The 19,912-nt window shown below is 53.5% G+C and overlaps 1 protein-coding gene across 2 annotated transcripts in view; it reads right to left on the bottom strand.

Moving 5' to 3' along the window:
* Nucleotides 1-457: 457 nt before the first annotated feature.
* The window catches only part of ASXL2 (ASXL transcriptional regulator 2), a 115,074-nt gene continuing 95,619 nt past the window's right edge, over nucleotides 458-19,912 (bottom strand). Inside the window, exons 7-13 of one of the 2 annotated variants that reach the window (XM_086461753.1) lie at nucleotides 16,434-16,574; nucleotides 14,829-14,992; nucleotides 11,273-11,369; nucleotides 7,629-7,734; nucleotides 5,892-5,986; nucleotides 5,275-5,831; nucleotides 458-3,092 (exon numbers count right to left, since the gene is read on the bottom strand). In XM_086461753.1, coding sequence (XP_086317879.1) covers nucleotides 675-3,092; nucleotides 5,275-5,831; nucleotides 5,892-5,986; nucleotides 7,629-7,734; nucleotides 11,273-11,369; nucleotides 14,829-14,992; nucleotides 16,434-16,574 — 3,578 coding nt within the window. In that variant the 3' untranslated portion in view covers nucleotides 458-674. Of the gene's footprint in view, nucleotides 3,093-5,274; nucleotides 5,987-7,628; nucleotides 7,735-11,272; nucleotides 11,370-14,828; nucleotides 14,993-16,433; nucleotides 16,575-19,912 lie in introns of both variants that reach the window. The other variant, XM_086461752.1, reaches the window with a different exon arrangement.

The raw sequence follows: 19,912 nt of genomic DNA on the forward strand, positions 1-19,912 counted from the left end.
GACTGCAGCTGACTCCTGGGAGAGGAGAGGATATGCAAACCAACACCACCAGCCAATATTGCACAACCCAGGGTGCATTCTGGAAACAGCCTGGTCACAAGCGAAAGGCGATTACCTGGAAGGCCGGCACAGCGTTAACGCCTCCCAGCGCTGAAAGATTGGAACTAGAATTTAGAGCGATAAAGGGAGCCCGTGAGGGGCTCCCGCTTCGGCGCTCTGCGGTCCGTCAGTACGAACGTTTAGCTCCTCGATTATCTGGTTCTTCTCTTTGTCCAGAGAAGAGCAACGACAGGCTAAGGTTTTGCCGGGGAGTCGTTCCCCCACCTAGAGCAGAGCTCAGCAAACAGGCTGGAGAGCAGGCTGGGGTTAATGAAACTGCAGTACAAGTCAAACACTACCTCCTAAAAGACTGAAAAAATATTTTTAAACAAAATAATGTGACATATTTACATAATTCCTTAAGTGCAAACTCTTGTCACAATTCACGTAGTTGAGCTCAATTTAGACTCACTGTACAAGAAGGTGCTCTTTCTTTAATGAAAGAAGGACTCTACTCTGTATTCCTGATTCAGTAACGTGTCTCTTGTGCAAGGCAGTAAATTTCCCGTTTCTTCCCAACGTACTTCCGAAAGCAAACCCGAACCCAAGCCATCCTCTTCCCCCTCCCGTCCCGGTTACCGCACAACGAGGCAGGAGACACAGAGCTTAGAGGGGCCAATGCAATCGTCATGGCAGAAGGCACCGCAGCCCTTGCACATGATCATGGCTTTCAACCTGCAGTAACATTTGGAAGGGGAATCCTCCATGCTGTGGTCTTCAGCGAAGGCTTGAACGGGGATGGTCGGAGCGTGGTTGCCAGAGCTGATAGCTTGGCTGGTGGGAATGGTGGTTACAGTCACGGAAAAGGACATGACGTTCCCCATGCTACTGGACAACTGATTGCATTCAGAGAGCCCAGTCATCAGAGACCCTTGGTTCACGTCCGGGGAGGTGGAGACGTTTATTGTGCCACTGTAACTGGGCCCGATGAGCTGCGCTGCAGCACTGCCGGACAGCTTTGGAGGGTGCGCCGGGGAGAGCAGCGGAGGCTGCTGCTGCGCAGAGTCCGAGGGCGGCCCAGGAGTACTGAAAAGCTCCGGATTGCCGTGCGTCTTCCCCCTCATTGCGTGTGCCATTTGCTCTTGAGCGGCTTGAATGAAATCTCGTGCTAACGTAGTTCCGTCGAACGCCTGGGCGCTCTCCTTGCTGCCCGCTGCGCGCTGAGACGCGGCCGCTTCCGTCTTGACACCCCTTTTAGCAAGGTTGCTGTAATCCGAAGAATTTATGCTGTGCAATACTTGATCTTTTTCACACTGACCAGAGACCTGCGAAGCCTGAGGCTCCTCTTTTACACTGATACATTCATGTTCGTCACCAGTGCTCTCGTCGTCCGCATCTCCTTCATCGCTGCTGCTGCCGGGGCCACCTGTCTCCTCACACTCCCCAAATTCTGGTTTTGGAGCATCAGCAGGACTGTTCAGACACAAGCGTGTTTCAGGGTTCAAGGAGAAGCCTCTCCTCAAACTCTCTGAACCACGACCATAGGTGGAAATGTTGAGCAGATAATGACCAGACATAGCAGGCTTGGATGTCCTTCTGCCCATGAAACCCAGCATAAACCTCTGGCTGGTGGAGCTGTTTTCTAACTGGAAACCTGAGTGAGTGAGGTTCAGTTGCGAAGGCTGAAGGACTGGCAACAAATTCTGCCTCTGGACCCTCTTGATGAGAGTCTGAAGGATCTGCTCTTGGGTGGTTTTGCTGAGCGCCTCGTGGCACTGGTGCTGGTCAAGACTGGGGTCCTTTCCCGAGGGGAGGGGAAAGGTCCTTGGAATGTGAGGCAGAGGCCTGTTCTGGCAAAAGATCTTCCCAAGCTGTTGTGTGTGCAAACTCGATTGTCTTTCACCACCCTCGGCTGCAGGGCCGTTCCCTGCTACGCCTGTAGCACTGGATGCCGCCGCTGCTGCTGCCCCTTTTTCCTCATGAGCAGCTGACGGGAGAGTTTTCATCTCTGCTTTGGTGAGAGGCTTCGGCAGGATTTGCTCCAGAGGGACGTTCTTGCCTTGAAGAAGTTGGGTGACCAAAGGGTTGTTCGCGGGAATACTGGAGCTTGGTTTTGGGAAGGCCCCACTTGAGCTCGAACTCGGATGAGGTTTAAGGCTGGGCGCTACCGACGAAGCGTTCGAGGGCGGGACGGACGCGGCAGACGCGGCCACAGCCCCAGCCTGCCCTTCTGAGCTCGCGCCTGTCAGTGAAGACACCAGAGGGGCAGGAGATTTGCTTTTAGAAGCCTCTAAGCTGGTCCCTCCTGAGGCCGCAGGCGCTGCCTTCGGGACGTTCGTGCTGGTACCTGCTGGGGCCACCGTGACGCCGGCTGCTCCGTCCCTGACCACTGGCGCCCCGCAGGCCTGGCTCGGCCCTGCCGGAGCAGAACGTGCTTTTTCTTCTTTGTCAGCGTACGGGGAGCCTGAAACCGGATTCACCGTCACACCGGGGGGGCTCGGCTTTAGCCTGTTGGCTTTCTCTAGCGCCGGCAGCGCTGACGAGGAGGGGCTGGTGCCTGTATTGCTGGCTGCGGTCCTGCACGGCGGCGCGGAAGTTTGCTGTAGTTGTGCTCTAGAAGGATGGTGAGGTGGTGCCTGCTCCGCGGCCTGGGTCTCCATTTGGGTAGGGGTCCCTGGGCCATGGGGAAGAAACCTTCTCGAATTTCCCCCGCTTCCAGTTCCTGCCAGTTCCAGTGCATTTCCTCGAATTCCAGTTTCGTGGGTTCTGCTTGTGGCTGCGTTACTCTTCTCTCCTCCACCGCCTGGCGGGCCCCCGCCGCCGCCCGGACCGGGCCCTGGGACGGCCCCCCCCGTCGAGGCGGCGGCAGCGGCGGCGGCGGCGGCAGCGGCGGCCGCTGCCCTCTGAGCCTTGGCTTGCTGGGCTTTTGCCTTGATGTCTGCCAGGGTTCTGGCCCCTGTTCTGCCTGGACTGGTAAGCGAGATTGGGAAACGTGCCCTGGGAGAGACCTGGCCCGCAGGAAATGGCATCGGGGAGATTCTGGAAACGGGAATCTGAAACAGAGGAGGAGAAAAGCACAGCTGAGACACGGGGAACATTTAACCCACATATTCAAGAGTGCAGGTGTTTACAGTTTAGTCTCAGAGAAACAGTTGTCGTTTTGGAGAAACCCCTTGTCGCCCTCTCTTGAGATCAGCAGCAAAAGACCCCGGGTAATCTGTCGATGCCTGGCCCACCCACCCCCAGCCTGTGACAATCTCAGCGACTCCGACTGGAAGCTCATCCCTTGCAGCTGCAGGCTGGGACGCCACACGCCATCACCCAAAAGCCCACCAAGCTCCCTCAGAAAAAAGGGTAAGGTTCTTCCCGAACTCCACACCTATCGCTCTTTACTCTAAGTTTCACACTTCATTTGTGTGTAATTTACATCCTTGTGCCAATGGTCTGCTTGGTTCTGCACGGCTCTTCTACCCCTGCGTGTTTACGCTTGTCTCCTCAGCACAGCGAGCAATAACCATCCCTCCACTGTGTATCTGCGGATAAAATGCCGCTATTTTAGCCCTGTCTTCTCAAAGAGGTTCCCCACTCCCCTCATCATTCCAGGTTACTTTCTGTAAGTTTGTTCTCTCTCACGTCAGCGATGAGAACAGCGACCACGTTAGCACTCCACTGCCTCCACTGCCACCGCTTCGGCGAGCGTATTTAAGGTTTGTTTTCACGTAGCTGCAATACCCCGCCGACCCCCCTCATCTCCTCATTAACCAGTTCACCACTTCGTCCTTTTCTGAGGAGTGACGTCTTCTACCTCACCAGGGAAAGTATTTTCCACTGCCCTTTGATTCAATCCATTATTAAATTAAATCCCCTGTTCACTACACTGGAAGGTCGACCGTTCCTCCTGTGTGGCATTTCAAATCTCTTTTATTGACAGTTTTCCCCCAGTTTTCTGTCACTAACAAACCGTATTAATGCTTTCGTACCTTTGTGCCACACTTAGCAGTGGGATCAATGAACCCTTTTTAAAACTCTGTGTTTGCATACTGCCTGGTGTAAAAGAACCTAACAGGAGAGTGGAACGCCCCCGCCTAAGGCCGCAAACCAGGGAGCTGAACTTTCACCAGCGCCAATTCCGCCAGCAGCAGCACAGGCCCTGCGCTACGGGAACCAAACCCCTCTGTTCTGCAGCCCCACACGGCTGCAGAAAGTGTCTGTGTGCCGGTTCACCCACCTACCACCTCCTGTGGAGCACGACACGGCCGGAGAAGCGACCAGTGCTACTTGCGCGCGCACGCACGATCTTGTAACAGTTTTCTGAAAGAGCATCCAATGTCCGAATCGAGAGCGTGTGTGATTCACCAGGGGGCTATTTCCTGGCAGTTCAGCAGCAGGTGTGTGGTCTATGGCCCGGATCTCAGGCGCAGGAGGACGGCATCGTCCAGGCCAAAGCCCTGAACATCCCTTTCAGGTTCCCTCCCCACCTGCCCTACCCTCGTGGTGACCGATTCCCTGTTTCCCTTCCCACAGAGGATCTCGCTGGGACTCAGCAGCAAAAGGGCTTTTGGAACGGAGACATTCCCTGAAAGGGTCTCTCCCTGCCACCCAGCCTGGCACTGCCCTGCAGGCAGCTGGCACAAATGGGAACTGCACCACTTCTAGAGGGTCTTTTTTCCAACATGGGTAAATAACTGAGTTTCTGGACTTGGTCTGACAGAGGGAGCTGCTGTCAGCATTCCCTCCGGACCTGCTCCTGTACTCCTGGGGGTGCTCACACCTCTGCAAAGTTCTCTGCACTCCTGGGCTACAACTCGCTTCGTTATTACGGTCTCAGAGTTCCTCCCCAGCCCTCCCCAGTTCCCCCTGGGAACTGCAGTGCTCCCTGTTACACTCAGTCTTGGGCTTTTGCACGACAGTTCGAGCTTCTGCCCAGGAGATCCTGTGACAGACACGTAACTGAGGTCAACCCCTGCTCGCTGCAGGGGGCTGGGCTAGAAGACCTTTAAAGGTCCCTTCCCACCCGAACCACTCGGGGGGGTTCCGTCGATCAGCCCGCCAGCAGGTTCCCCTCAGCGAACCGCTGAGCTTTTCCGCGTTTGGACCAAATATTCCCATCACTGAAACTCGGAGGTGACGTCACTTACACACACAACGAGAACCGACACGGCGTTTCCGTGGGAGCCACCAGCCGCACGGAGCCGTGCCAGGCCCCGCTGGGCAGCTCCCCTCCTTTCTCTTTACCTTGAGTGGGGGCACCCGGGGCACCGGGGTCCCCGCAGCCGGAAAGGACTGGGGCTGGGTCCGAAACGCCTGGTGGTGCTGACAGCTCTCCATGATGCGTGGCTTCTTCTCCGGAGTGGTGAGAGCTTCTTCGCGACTCTCCGACTTCCTCTTGTGGGCCTCAATGCTGACTTCCATTTCTTCATTCACGGGGGACTTCTTTTCTGGGGTTTCTGGGGTCATTCCCGGACTTTTCACGTTTGCTACTACATCACCTGCTTCGGGGCTCTTTGGTTTACTCGGGGCCAAACCTGAGGTACTGACGGGCTCCTTCACCTCCTCTGACGCCGCAGGCTTGCTCTCTTCTTCAGGCTTTTGGCGCGCGGCAGGTTGGGGTTTCTCGCGAACGGGTTCTCCTTGGACTCTCTCCTTCACTGGGAGAGAACGCTCGCTTGGCTTCACTGCACACCCTCCCGGGGAAACCGAGGCCTCTGCAGGTTTGGCTGGTTTTGGCTGCACGTCCTCCCTTCTTTCCTCTCCTCCTTTCTTCATCGCTGGTGCTTCCCGGACTGTTTGTGCTTTAGACTCGAAGGGAGAAGTAATCTCCTCTTTGAGTGATGCCAGAGAGGCTGGCGGGCATTTTGGCTGTTCAGCTGCTGGATTTTCAGTCTCTGGCTTGGCAGGGCTGGTGTTTGCTGTCAGTCTCTTGGACTCTTCAGGACTTAGTCCAGAACTATCAAGAAAAACAGAATTTTTATTTTGTAAAACATTTTTGCAAAAAGCATGCTATCCTTACAAACACTGAGAGGGGATTCTCTGCGTACCACACCCTAAATAAAGGTCTTGCACACCTAATTCCGTGCCGTGATCGTGGAAAACCTGCAGCACTGTTAGTACTTCCACATGAAACAGAATTTAACAGCGAAGTTTAAAAGCAACTAAACGAAATACGTGGCACACAGGTTTGACCCAGTCCTCTACCCAGGCACAAATTTTCCGGGCTGCAAATCCAACAAATTTGGCCAGCAGAAAATATCCCCTTTATAAGCCACCACCGACACCTCTGCAGCACGTGAACAACCCCGCACAGCTCGTGGCTGACTCAAGCCCCTGCGGTGACACTGGCGGAAAGGGACGCCGAGAAGCGTTCCCACCGTTTCTTCCAGAGGAGCGCAGGTAGTGCCGGAACCCCCGAGGTGCCCTCAGCTTAGAGCCAACCCTGCTGCCTCTCTCCACCAGCACAGCTGTGAGCGTTTCCCTGCACTATTCATCCATCTTTAGCCGTGAAAGAAAGGAAGAAGCTGGGAAGCTAAACTCTCCGGAGGTCAGCCCTTTGCTAACGCCACTAGACCACTCGCCCTCTCACCCTGCTGCATTCCGTTACTTGTGCCACACGCGCGCACACCGGCCTCCTACTCACCCGGGAAACCCCAAACTCTCAGACCACAGAATGACAGGAGCAGGGCTAGCAAGAATCCAGACGTTCTAGAGGGTTAAACATCACAAATGACTGGGAGGAAAACCGGCTGACAGTCGGAGGACAAGCCTAAGAGCTAACTGGCGAGACGCAGGGTAAGAAATTCCCTATCGGTTATTGATATGTGCCTGTTGGTTTTCAAGTTTCTTAGTACAGTTACTCGCACAGAAACCTCAAATCCTCTCCACAGCCCAGAAGGATGGGAAAATGTCGCAGCAAAAAGAAACAGAGAATAAAAGACTTGCAGACTCGGGAGTTTAACCAAATACGTGGGGAAATACACAAGATTTTACACAGCGGGTGCCTTACTGCAAGGCAGAGCGCGCCCAACCACCACGTCCCCGCGGATCTCCAGCATCCTGACCGTAAGAGGGAAGCGTCTCCAAGTGTCACAGCAAGGAGTGGGAAAAGTTAAGGTGTAAAGCCTAAAGGACACCCTTGCCGAAGGGAAACAGCGCTACCCTGGTCAAAGCGTTGGAAATCGTGACAGCAAACACGTCGCTTCCGGCCTGCGTCACTCAGGCGCCGCCTCAGTTCCGTGGCAGCCAGGCGAGGCTGCAGGCCTCTCTCAGGGCTACGGAAAAATAGTGTTTCCTGGTGGACAGCACCACCACAAACGCATCAGCACGTACGTCTGGGCAGGCAACACAAGGGTAAAAAAGTCAGCTGAGTGTCTGTCCTGGTTTGGGCTAAATCAGAACTAATTCTGCTTTAGTGCTTTAACTTTCGAGCTAAGTCTTGTCTAACTAACGGCATTTTCTGAAACAGCAGCACGTTTTTCCAGACAGTGACTGCTCCCAGCAGTCACTTTTCCTTTTTGGGAGGGGAGAGGGGTTAGTAGAGAGCGTCTGTCATTTGTTAGTGGCCGGCCCAGCCTCAACCCGTGACAACGTCTTACCTCTGACCGTAGTAGCTCTCAAAAAAATGTTCCTTCCACAGCTCGACCTTCTTTTCCTTTTCTATTTCTTGCCGTATTCTCAGCTGCATTTCTGGCGTGAACTCCCCTGCGAGATGCAAAACAGGGTACCTTTAAACACAGCCACGGAGGGAACGCAGCAGGCTGACGGCAGGAGCCTCGCAGGCGAGAGGGCTGCCTCGCAAGTCCCCGACGCAGCTCGGGAGGCTGCAGCCCCGCCTGCGGCGCTTCGGCGTTTCTCCCGAGCTGCGAGGGGCTTCTCGGCCGCCGGCTGCTTGCAGCGGGGGGGCAACAGCTTTACCACCCCGGGTCGCGACTCCTTCCCCTCTCGGGCCCACTCGGGCTGCCAGGAGATGCCTTGTGTGAAAAGCACTTACTAACTGAACGCAGATCCAGACCCCAACGGATGGGGTGCGTAACCACCATCTTCTGAAGGACGTGGAGATGCTGCCTGTGCCGATGGCAACGCCAAACGGCCCCTCGAAACGGGAGTCGCGGTTGGCCCTGGTGCAACACGCAGGCAAGAACAACACAGACTTCTTGTGCCCAGCACAAATGACAGAAAATACTCCTGGCCACGGAGGTTGTCCTGCTGCAGGCAGGTGGGGAACAAAAGAACCCTCTGCCCACCTGACGCGCACGTTTCACACATCCTCGTATCGCGGTTTGCGAGAAACGTTCCCCAGTGCCGAGGCTGGACCCTCCCCTGACGCAACTCTGGACACTGAGGCTCCTAACACCTTACGTTAATATTTTAAGAGTTCATCATCAGGCAACAGGGAAGCTTTGCTTTTTCGACACAACTGCAGCGCTTTGAGGATGGACATGTGACCTTGAGCCTCAAGACTTCACTCGCGCTCAAGGTTTACCTACCTCACCCACCGTTTTGTTTGTGCTCTTTAGCACTGCAGGAAACCGTTACTAGAACCAGATCTTTTCCAACACCGCCGTTACCCCAGAGAGGGGGTTCCTTAAAGAGCCTAACAGGAACTGGACGCTTCATCACTGCCCAGTTTGTTTCTCAACCATTTTCTCCCGTCAAATAAAGGGGATCAGAAGAAATTCTGGCTGAGTTTGTTCTCGATGCAGTTGCCAAAACACGTCCAAAGGAAACCAAGAGTGCGCCCCTTTTCAGTCACTGTTACTTGTCAGTACTAAACCAGGACAGTCACCCCTTGACTGCAGCAAGCACAGAGGGCCCAAACCAGAACCTCTGGTACAGCAGCTTTCTTTTCCATTTGTGTGAACTTGCTCAGGTAAATAAATACAGAAAAGTCTGTCGCATTGAAAACAGAGGAAGGCCTGCCTTCACTTAAAGAGTAATTTAGCAACGGGGTACAAAATTCATTCATTAGAAATACTCTCTCTGTCGCAGCAGGGGATTCTCGGATTTTCATTGCTGTGGTTACACCACCCTGGTCTCCCAGTTGGGAGCTTTCAACTAACAGCATCCGTCCGCACCGGCCGAGGTGTGCACGGAGCACAAAGCACACCAAAAACCTCCGTGGTAGCTCACGGTCAAGTGGAAGTCACTTTACTTCTGAACGTCTACCTGAGGGCTGAAAGGGACCTCGGGAGGTCTCTCAAGCCCAGCCTCCGGCTCAGAGCAGGGGCAGCTTGGTCTCCACCAGGTCGCTCAGGGCTCTGGCCAGTCAGCTCCTGGAAAACCTCCAAGGATGGGGGTGGCACAACCTCTCTGGGTCCTGCTCTACTGCTGGACGGGAATAAAGCTTTTCCTTACATCCCATCTGTCTCATGCCCATCTTCTCTCGTCCTCCTGCCACACACCACTGCGACAAGCCTGGGTCCGTCTTCCCGAGGGCCTCCCTGCAGGCAGCGGGGGGCTGCGATCAGGTCACTCCTCCCCAGCCTGTATCGCTGCCGGGGGCTCTTCCTTCCCAGGGACAGGATCCTGCTGTCTCTGGCCTGTCTCGGTCCTGCTGGATGGCAGCCTGGCCCTCAAGCATCTTGACTGGTCCCCCACTTTGGTGTCCTCCACAAACTCCCCCAGGGTCACTGATAAAGAAGGCAAATGGCGCTGGTGCCCCGACAGGCCCCTGCAGTCTGCCCTTGTCACCAGCCTCCAAGCGTGAACCATGACTCCAAGCTCGATGTCTAACCAGCTCCTCACCCATCTGGTTGTCCACCCACCTAGATCCCAGTGTCCCACCTTGGACACGAGAATACTGTGGGAAACAGTTATCAAAAACTTCGCTCAGGTTGAGGTCAATGACGCCCACTGCTCTCTCCTTGCTCACAAATTCAGTCTCTTTTGATGCAGTCGAGCTATTCGGGCACGATTTACCCTTGGTAAGAACATGCTGATGGTGTCCAATCACCTTCTTCACCTGCCCAGAGGTGTGCTCCAAGAAGGCTTGCTCCATGACTTTCCCGATGATGACACCGAGGCTGACCAGGCCTGTGTTTTCTCAAGATAAGGCTGATCTTAATAATACAGCATTGTCATGAGTCACCAGCACCTGGAAGAGTAGCTGAGGGAAGCCGACAGGACTGCTCTGCCCACAGCGGCGTCACGCCCCGACGCTCGAGCAGACACATGAGAGCGTCTCAGTGGGATCTCCCGGCTTCACCCTCACCGTTGCGAGCTCTACCACCGCAGAGGTTCTACATCAGTTGTACTCTGGTGAGAAAGTCTTTGCATAAATATAGCTACACCCTCTGGATGGGCAGACATGGGCAGACAAAAAAGGTCTTCCAAGAAGCATTGAAGGGAAAACACTCAGCAATGGTGGCTAAAGCCGGGGGTGCTTTAGCAGTTAAACAGACCAGACAGCCGAGTTCTACGCCCTCCTGTCTACTGGCACAGGTGCACCCAGGATCTACAAAATACAGAGCGTTATTCGTACAGCACTGGACACGTTTTCTGTGGAAAAGCCTCTTAAGAGTCAACCATCCGGGCGGAAGCAACATTCCCTTCTTCTTAAAGTGAGCCGTGATCGGCGCAACAGCCTTTACAAGAACTCTGGTGACGGGTGCATGGTTTGACCCTGCAGAAGAACCGGCCCCTGCCACAGCGAGCAAGCACGTCTCCGGCGACGTGATTTTGATCAAATCATGGAACGAAGCACCTCTCAGTTCAAGACACGAGTGCCTGCTGCAAGTGCAGGAGCCCTGTGGATTAGCAAATGACTGGCTTTCTGTCGTGTAACGCATCAGGGCTCGAAGGACGGGCCACACCACCTGTGGCCAGGCGACCCTGCTGCTGACAGAGCACATTCCTCTGGGAATATAATTTACCTTCTCACTGAGCTTGGCAGTGGGCTACAGTCAGCTACCGCAGCTTGAGAATAACACAGCTCTACTGTCATCTCAACGAGATTTTAAACACATTTTTCCTTCTCTTCTCATCTCTTCCAGGGACTCGCTATTTTTCCACAAGTGAAGTTCACAAGAGAACTCCTTCCTGCAGCTCCCTCCGTGCCCTTGCGATCACACAGCGCTGGGTTCGCATTTGCGCTCGCGAGCTGCGCTGACTACAGCTGCCTTCACCGAGCCACTCCAGCGCTTCAGCTTCCCCATGAAAGATCTTTCACACCCCCCCCCCCAAAACACTCGCTAGCTGAAAGCCTTCTAGCGTTTGGCTCCGCGGCCTGGGGAAGTTTTACCTTCTGACAACCTCTCCTTCCAGCCCTGGGCGGCCGAAGTGAAGAACTCGTTGTTGAGCGCAGAGCCACTCAGCTTCATCAAACCGTCCGCCCCAACCTGCAACACATGACAAAGCAGAGCGTGTTAACGACCTGGAAAGACAACGTCCCGCGTTGTCACGTGGGATCTGCAAACAGGGCAGGAGTCCCAGCACTGCCACAAATCTCCCTGGAATCCGCCTGTAACTCGCTCAGAAGAAAACAGGCAGCCGCCTTACGGCTGTGCTTGGCCAAGTCTGGGGTCTAGGAGGCCGTGGTGCATTCTCCTCATCCTTCAGCCCAGTCCTCTATAACCCTGCTGCTGCCCCCCGACACGCACGAGCAGCAGGTGGTACAGGCAGAAAGAACAGCACAGCCTCTGAAAAGCTTCTTCAGCTGCCTTTTGTCCTCCAAAATGAATGCAAGGTATCGCCTGAACTACCACCCGAAGCAACAGCTCTGCTGTCTTCTGGTGAACGTAAAAAAGCGCACGAAGGAACAGCAAGGACACAAAAGGTAACGTGTAACAATAACTGTATCATCGTTACCATGGATGCTTCAGGAAAAACAGGGACAAATGAAGCTCAAACCCCATTTCATCTCTGAAATACAGTTACCAAAGAGGGCAGCCATGCTATAGAGTAGGACACAAATGAAAGCGCGAGCTGAGGCTGGAACGTAGCACGGTGGGAAATGACGACCAGGGTAATAAAACATAGCTGAGGTTTGCTTTCGCTCTTTATCCCACAGAAGCACACGTGGAACTCCTCTGCCAGAAACACGGAAATACGCATATCATATCATCCAGTAAAAACTTGCAGTGGGCAAAACCGATGAGCTTCCACTTCTTGTGGAAATAACAAACCAGAACAAAGCGGCAAAACCCAACTGTAGGATCATCTGATTACACGGGGAGATCAGTGCAGCCAACGCCCGACAGAGCAGCACTGCCCCTTCCCTGGCGATGCAGGTAACGGAAACGAGGGAAGTGACCTGACAGAAGGTTTTGTGGGTAAGACTTGGTTAGAGATTTTTAAGTCTTCAGTCAGGAGCAACCATTATAGGGATTACAACAGCAGGGATTTATTTTCTAGCCCAAATCCCTATTGATCGACTGCAGGGAGCAGGATTCACAAGACCGTCCTCGCTGCACACATGGTGCAGCCTGTTCCCTGTGTCGGAGGGCAGACAACCACCGCAGGGCTGACGGGGTCACACCGCGAGGTGCCCGCCTGCTCTTCTGCAGAAGCACCGGCTGTAAGAGCTCAGGCACCGTCCCTGCCGAGCAGCACGCGGCACAGACGTGGCCTGTCGGAACCGGCGCGTCCAACGCCTTCACCCCTTCTCCTGTTCACTACAGCAAAGCCTGGTGTTTTGTAAAGCACGCACCCTCACGTGGCGTGGGGGCTGCTCTAGGAGACTGACTGCAGTGAAATGTAAAATTTGTCCTCTCAGGAGCCAAGCAACGTTATTTAGTTAGTCAAAATTTGTTCTCAGTCAAATTCTAATTCAATTTAAGGACAATTAAACTTAAAAGTCAGGACAGCGATGTCTTACCATCTGCTGCGAGGTTCTTGCCAGTAAACTCCAGCTGCAAACCGCATCACGCCATGTTTTGACACATACCTAACTCTTACAAAGGCCCCCGGACTTATAAAACAATTCCTTCAAATATTTATCGGATCAGCCTTGCACTATCGAGTCCCCGATGAATGCTGACTGAAGATGAGAATTCACGAGGCAACGTAACATGTCAGAACTCCTCCCAACTCCAGACGAACCCTCTCCGTTCAGCAAAGCATCCTGGGCAAAGCAGGCCCCAGCGCAGCTGCCGGACCCGACCGCGTTGTTAACGTTACTAACACGAGAAGCAGACGAGCAGCGCCGCTGCGAGGATGGACGTGACTCCATCGGACCTGGAGGGCTGCGCTCCAAGCACCCGCGCCTGCGCTGCTGTCCCTTCACAGCTTGTGGCGACCAAGTCGACCGGGCACGCAGAGGTGGGGCCTCGGTTCACCTCGACCCGTGTTTGGTCACAGGCTCTTCCTTGTACCCGGGTTTGCCCTTTCTCAAAGAAGCCCCGAGTAACTAGCTGAGACGTAGGCTCCTGGGAGGCGACTGAGGTGGGTAACACAGGCACCCAGCACTACTCTGAGCAGCGCCCAGGCAAGTATCTTCAAGGGACTTGCAGATCTGAGAGGGGACACACAGAAGATTTCCATCTGGGGCACCATCTTGAAGCCTGTTTTGGCATCTCAGGAACATTTGGAATGGCTCTAGGCACCCATTAGGGCACCTGAACCAACACCCCTAACAACCGAGGTGGAAGCGCAGCGCAGAAGGCCACCTCGCTCTGAAGCTCCCGGCCCAGCGGAGCAGGCGTGCCGGAGGCAAACGTGACACAGGACTACGGCAAAAGGAAGGAAGCGTCCTTGCTCCATCCACAGCTTTGCTGGTGTTGAGCATGAACAGATCGAACTTCACTTCCTCAACTCATTGTTTTTTCCTCCTTTTACACCCAAGTGCAACATTTGTTCTTTCCGTCTCTCAGCACCACCCCTGCCTTCCACAAGCTGCTGAAGCAAACTGCTATCACGGCGAGATTGCTTCAGGCAGCCCTTTCAGGTACCCCTTCGGGCAAAATCCATCACACCCAGCTGGGCTGAAACAACTCTCTTAGCAAAAGATGCTCTTAGCTGTTCTTTTAACACCGAAGGCTGACTTCTCACCCCTGGTCACTCGTGTTAATTGTCCCAGTTTTCACTGAAGAGCTCAGTGAAAACCTTCACTGTTCTTCGGTGCCCCTCCCAGAGCCGATGAACCCATTCCTCCCCACCAAGTACTTTCCAGCTTTCCCAAATTCCTCTCTTCACACACAGCAAGATCTCAGACAGATAATCCACAACAACAAACGGCCTTCAAGGCTGGCTCACGCTCCACGCCTGGTACCTTTAATCTCGCGCGTGTTTCAGGTCAGGACACAAGCTCTCTGGAGCAGGTCAAGGCTCCACAACCTGGACAGTGCGAACACGCAATGGAAAACCCATTAGGTTGCCACTTGACCAAACTCAGAGCTGGACAGCTGTAATGGGAGGTCATGAGAAATGAGAATGGTGGAGCTAAGGCCGCGTCTGCTTAGGTGGGAAGGCACCAGTGTAAAAGGCTGCAGGGTTAACCCTGTACTGGAGAGCCTGGGAGAGGACAGGAGAGAGGAAGATGCTGAAACTGCTGCATTCCCATCACCCCCGGCCCTCTTCACGTCCCACATAGCAGAAACAGGGCTCTCGCCGTAGCTGGGAATACAGAGCTGATTAAACAGAATGGAGCCGCTGGTCTATCAACCTGGGGGTCTTTTTTTCTGGTAGCAACAAACACCCAAACGAACCACTGAAGAACGTTCCAGTATTTTTTACGCTGTGCAGAGAAGAAGAAGTCCGTCCCGTCAGACACAGTCCCAGGAATGGGAGGCCTGGTCTGAACTACTTCTGGAGACGCTCCCTGCCGACCCCCAAGAGCCCAGGTCCCCTCCACGACGTACCTGCCTGTCCACCTCTGGCAGCAGCAGCAGCAGGCGCTGCTGGCATTCTGTCGGCAGGACGGAGAACGTGTGCTTGTTGATCAGCGCCCGCAGGTTTGTGTTCACCAGGATGGAGTCGGGGGTTTCCACATCGATTTCCGCACACTTCGTCCTCTTCAGCTGCCCTGCAACGAACCACGGAGACGTCAGCGACGCCCCACCTCAGAGAGGGTTAAAGGCTCCTCTGGAGCTCACCCGACTGGAGGTTTTCAAACCGCCACCTTAGCAACCCATTTCAAACCTCGACTGGAAACAGAGCTTGTACCTTGGCACATACAGTTAAACCCAAAACGTGGGGGGTCCTTTCCAGCACAGAACATTCCCATACCCAACACACGGCAGCCTGGGGCAGTTCAGCTCATTTTGGTAGGAATCCTGGCTATCTGGGGACTGGCGAGCAGTCTTTTTCACGAGGGTTTCTAGAACTGCTTTTAGCCACATCCATGTTCTATTTTAAGCCTCTAGTCAAGGTCAGTTTGTTCCTCGGGATTTCGTCTTGGACTTTCCCACTTTGTTCTCGGCAAAAGCATTTCAGAAGAATTCATCACTGCGCCTGCGCAGAACCGGCACCACGAGGCACAGCAGCCACCACCAGTAACTGCTCTCTTTCCTTTTCTGTGTTCAAGCACCAGCAAGTCAGCGTTAACCCTTACGCTACAGCCAGCTTCAGGGGTGGGCTGCAAGTTCAGAGAAGAAAAAGGGAGAAAGCATTTGTACCGCGTACTCTGCTCCTTCGGACGCACCCGCTGCCCGTCACTGGCAAAACACCACGTGCTTTGAAGCTTAGATGAGGAGTGCATTATTAGCAAAGCAGGTAATACTAAGACAGACCCTGCTGCCCTTCAGAGGGGGCAGCAATAAATTTTAAGGTAACAGGACCTACCAAAACAAATGCCATGGAGGCTTGTTTCGTCAGGGGAAGTTTGCTCTACTAGAAGTCACTCAGAAAACAGCTCTGCAGGTTTTTATAACCTGCTTAAGTTGCAGAATCTCCTAATTACAGGGGACAAACGAAACCTGCCCTGAAAAGTGCCTGTTTTCACCAGTGATAAACAAAATCTAGGATGATTAGCACAGAGACCTCAGCATACACTTAAGTCCACCGAGGTCAATTCCGTCACCGGTGCACGTAGAAGAAACCACAAAGGGTCAGGAGGGCTGAGAAAGACCCAGCTGCAGTGAATGGGATGGGAGCCAAACACCAGCGGGGTCTGGAAGATCTGGAAAGGAATTTCTTCCTTCTTGTTAACGTTATCAAAGCGTCTCAAGCACGTTAAAAACCTGCAATAAATAATGCAAGTCCTCTCCTGGCCTCTCAAACAGCGAGCTGCAAATTCACAGGTAGAAACCCCTGATGACAAGAAATGAGAAAAGGCTTATTTGCATAGGTAAGGTTTGAATTATTTACCCTAATTCACCCAGCATACTAGCAGCACCTTCCAGAGCTGTCCAGAAGTCACTTTAGCAATGGAATTCATTACACATTTTACTCAATTTTGCTATTTAGGCTTTTGTTCTGTCATCAGAGCAACCAAATCTCCGTAAGCAGAAAGATAAATCTCTTACTTGCATGGAGCCTGTCTGATCTCTGGAACGGCTTCTTCCCCAATCCTGGCAAGGAGTTATCAAGCTTAACCGAGGGAGAGGAACTGGAGGTGGAGTTCTGAGGGCTGCTTGACTGTCCATCTGACTGCTTTCCTTCCCAAGCTGCACAGGAAAGTGAAACATTTAAACACAGGGATGTACAAGGGAATATTACACGAGAAATCTGCTCGGACTGCAATACCGGCTCTCTAACGGGCGTGCTCGAATCCCAGCAGCTCCAGGACAAGCACTTCTAGGATACCGACCCTCCTTGGTTTGCTTCCCAACAGGCTGAAAGCACAAGACCCCCTTGTAGCTGCCAGACTATCACCAAATAAAGGTATGGGTGACCATTTCATTTATGGCTTGAGTCTAGTTCCCAGTTAGTCCCACATTACTTCCCATCTAGACCCAATCCAGTGACGCTCTTGTTAAAACTTGCTTTCAGAGGCAGCTTTAGTTTCTGTTACAGTTCACTGTCAGGAAAAATCTCTTCGTACTTCACGTGCACTTTCTAAATTTTAACCTACTCTTGTAGCTTTTGTTCTTTCAGACCACCCTCAGTAATTCCTCCTCCTCTTTCAAATGCTCAAGAGATAGTTTCACGTCCTCCTCCAGAGGACTACTTAGCCATACTAGGAATACAGCTGTGGAACAAGTGTCATCCTTCGCTTCTTTCTGTCCCTCACAGTCTTCAAGGTAGGCAGGCTCGCGCTGGCTGGATGCTGGCACAGACAGGCACCAGCTCTTCAGGACAGACAGGCGAGGAAGAGGAGTCAAGAAGGTTTTCTCTACCCACACAAGCGTGTGGGACAACAGGAGTTGAACCCAAGGGTCGTGGGGGTGCCCACCAGGGTCCCTGCAAGGCCTCTCTCTACCGTCTTTGAAAAGAAATGAAGACCTTGGGAGATTGCCCAGAAGGAAGAAAGGCAAATGTGGCCCCCGCCGTCAAACAGGGGCAAACAGAAAACGCAGGGTGGTCAGCCTGGCTTTTCTCCCTGGGGAAACCATGGAGTGACCCCTCGTGGAGCACCTTTGTGGTCACGCAAAGGAGATGAGGACTGGGAGCAGTCAGCATGGCTTCACCGTGGGTGAATCACGCCCGACCAGCCTGATTGCCTTCTGCCGTCAGATTACTGGATTTGTGGACGAGGGAATAGAGGCAGATGCCGTTTACCTCGATTTCAGCAAGGCATTTGACGTAGTGTCCCACAGTGCTGTAGGCGAGGTGGGACACCAGGGTCTGGAAGGGTGGACAACCAGATGGGCAAGCAACGGGGGAGGTGGCCAGACCTGGAGAGTCAGGCTCCGCACCCTGCCTGGAGAGGAGCAACAAGCGAGTGCCTCAAGGCACCAGCCCTGGTTCGCGGTTTCATTTAGGGGAGGCAACGGAGCACTCGCTCAGGTTTGCAGGCAACTCCAAACGCGTGGGGACCAGACACGCTACGCTCAAGGGCAGAGCTGCCACCAGCGGGACCGAGTCAGGCTGGAGGAAGGGGCCAGCAGGAACCTCCCAAGGACAAACGCAGAGCCCCTGGCAGTGACAGAGGCCCTGCTGGAGGGGACCTGGGGGTCCTGGCAGACACAACCTGACCTTGAGCCCCCAGTGTCCTCTAATCCAAGGAAGTCATCCAAGACCAGGAGCGAGCTCAGCTGAGGGCCACCACGGTGCTCAGGGGACTGCAGCACTTGCCCTGTGAGGAGAGGCTGAGGCACTGGGGCTTCTTCAGGCTGGAGGAGAAAAAAGGTTGAGGGAGACCTGGTAGTGACCACCCTGTTCCTACCGGGAGGCCATCAGGAAGATGGAGCCAGGCTTGTCACAGCACAAGGCAGGAGGACAAGAGAAAAGAGGCAGGAGTCAGACAGGACATAAGGAAAAGTTCCCCCCTACCCCCTGAGGACAGTCCAGCAGTGGAGCAGGGGTCCAGAGAGGTCGTGCCTCCTCCATCCTCGGAGGTTTTCCAAGAGCTGACTGGCCAGAGCCCTGAGTGACCTGCTGGAGGCCAAGCTGCCCCTGCTCTGCGCAGGAGGCTGGGCTACAGGCCTCCCTGAGGTCCCTACCGCCACGAGTGGTCCGAAGATCCCAACATATTTTCAGAGCAGCACTAGAAAGGCTGGGTAAGCTGACACGCAGAACGTACAACAGCTTGCAACCGTGACGTAGCAGCAAAATATGAGGAAGTTGGAGAGAAAATAAAAAAGCAACAAAAATTACATAGATATGCTGGAAGAAAATAGTTCAGCCATGATTAAAATGGATGTGGCAATGGTCTGGGAAGTGTGAAACCAAAATAAGGAGAGAAACCGATATGCTGTGACCTCCTGCCCCAGCGGCCTGACACACCGTGCCTGGCAAGGGCCAGCAGCAGGGCCCTGGCCACACCCAGGAAAGGCAAAAGCCTCATCAGAATCACAAATAATAATAAAAGACACCAAATGATACTTTAACGAACTAACAGGAGCCTGGATTACTCACTCCATTAGTCCACTTTAAGAATTACGCTAGCTAACAACCTCACACCACATCCCGCCTGTTTCAGCCCCTCTCCGGTCTCCCCCGTTCCTGTTTCCCCAAGGGAAGGTGTAAGTCCTCCGGGGGCAGGGAGCTCAGGAGATGGGGTCCTCCAGGAACGGCACCTGCCTGGTGTGCTACAGAACCGCTCAGGTTTAATCCTAGTTAGCAGAGAAATTGCAAAAGGCTTTTTTTTAAGCTGTCATGCTGGGCTAAAGACTTCATGCCTCTGGCACCGCATTTTCTTACCGCCGTCACGGGAAACGTGTCATTTTCTACCGGATTAATTTGGCTCCCTCCTCAGACCAGGTGAAAAGGGCCCAAGCACAGCTTAGGGCTGAATTTCCAACAAGCAAGATGATATTAACCTTTTTCCCCTTAACCCTTTTGAAAGGGTCTGAAGTCCAAAGCTGCCTGGGAACAACGGGCAACCTCAGCAGCTGTGAGGTACTCGCTCTGCTGCTAAATGATGCATGAAGTGCAGCTGATAAATATGCCTGTTCCTTTCAACTGCACACACGGCGCAGAGCCGCAACCTTGCCTATGTCTGAACAGATGTTACGAGAAACATTCCAGCAGCGTGCAACCAGCAGGCCAGGACAGATTGGCCTAGTTTTGGTTTGGATTTGTTTAGAGCTATTTGGAAAGGGAGAACAAACAAACACACTAAAACACAGGAAGAAATTTATGCTAAAGAAAATCAGCAAGAGATGAGGAAACATCTCCAACTATGTAAAACGCAGTCGGCGGAAGAAATCAAACAACCTGCCCGCTGCGTCCGTGGTGGCTAGGACAGGAAATCTTGGGTTTAAACCCAAGAAAGCCAGAAAAGATGCTGATGAGAGGCTAAGGGAAAACATTTTCAGGATAAAGTTAACAAAGCAGGAAGGGCAAGACTTGCTGGGAGGTTTTGGTCTCTGCATTTCTCAGAACAGACCGAAGAAAACAT

The sequence above is a fragment of the Leptosomus discolor genome, chromosome 2, assembly GCF_034619465.1.
Source record: "Leptosomus discolor isolate bLepDis1 chromosome 2, bLepDis1.hap2, whole genome shotgun sequence".
In the NCBI taxonomy this organism is placed as follows: domain Eukaryota; kingdom Metazoa; phylum Chordata; class Aves; order Leptosomiformes; family Leptosomidae; genus Leptosomus; species Leptosomus discolor.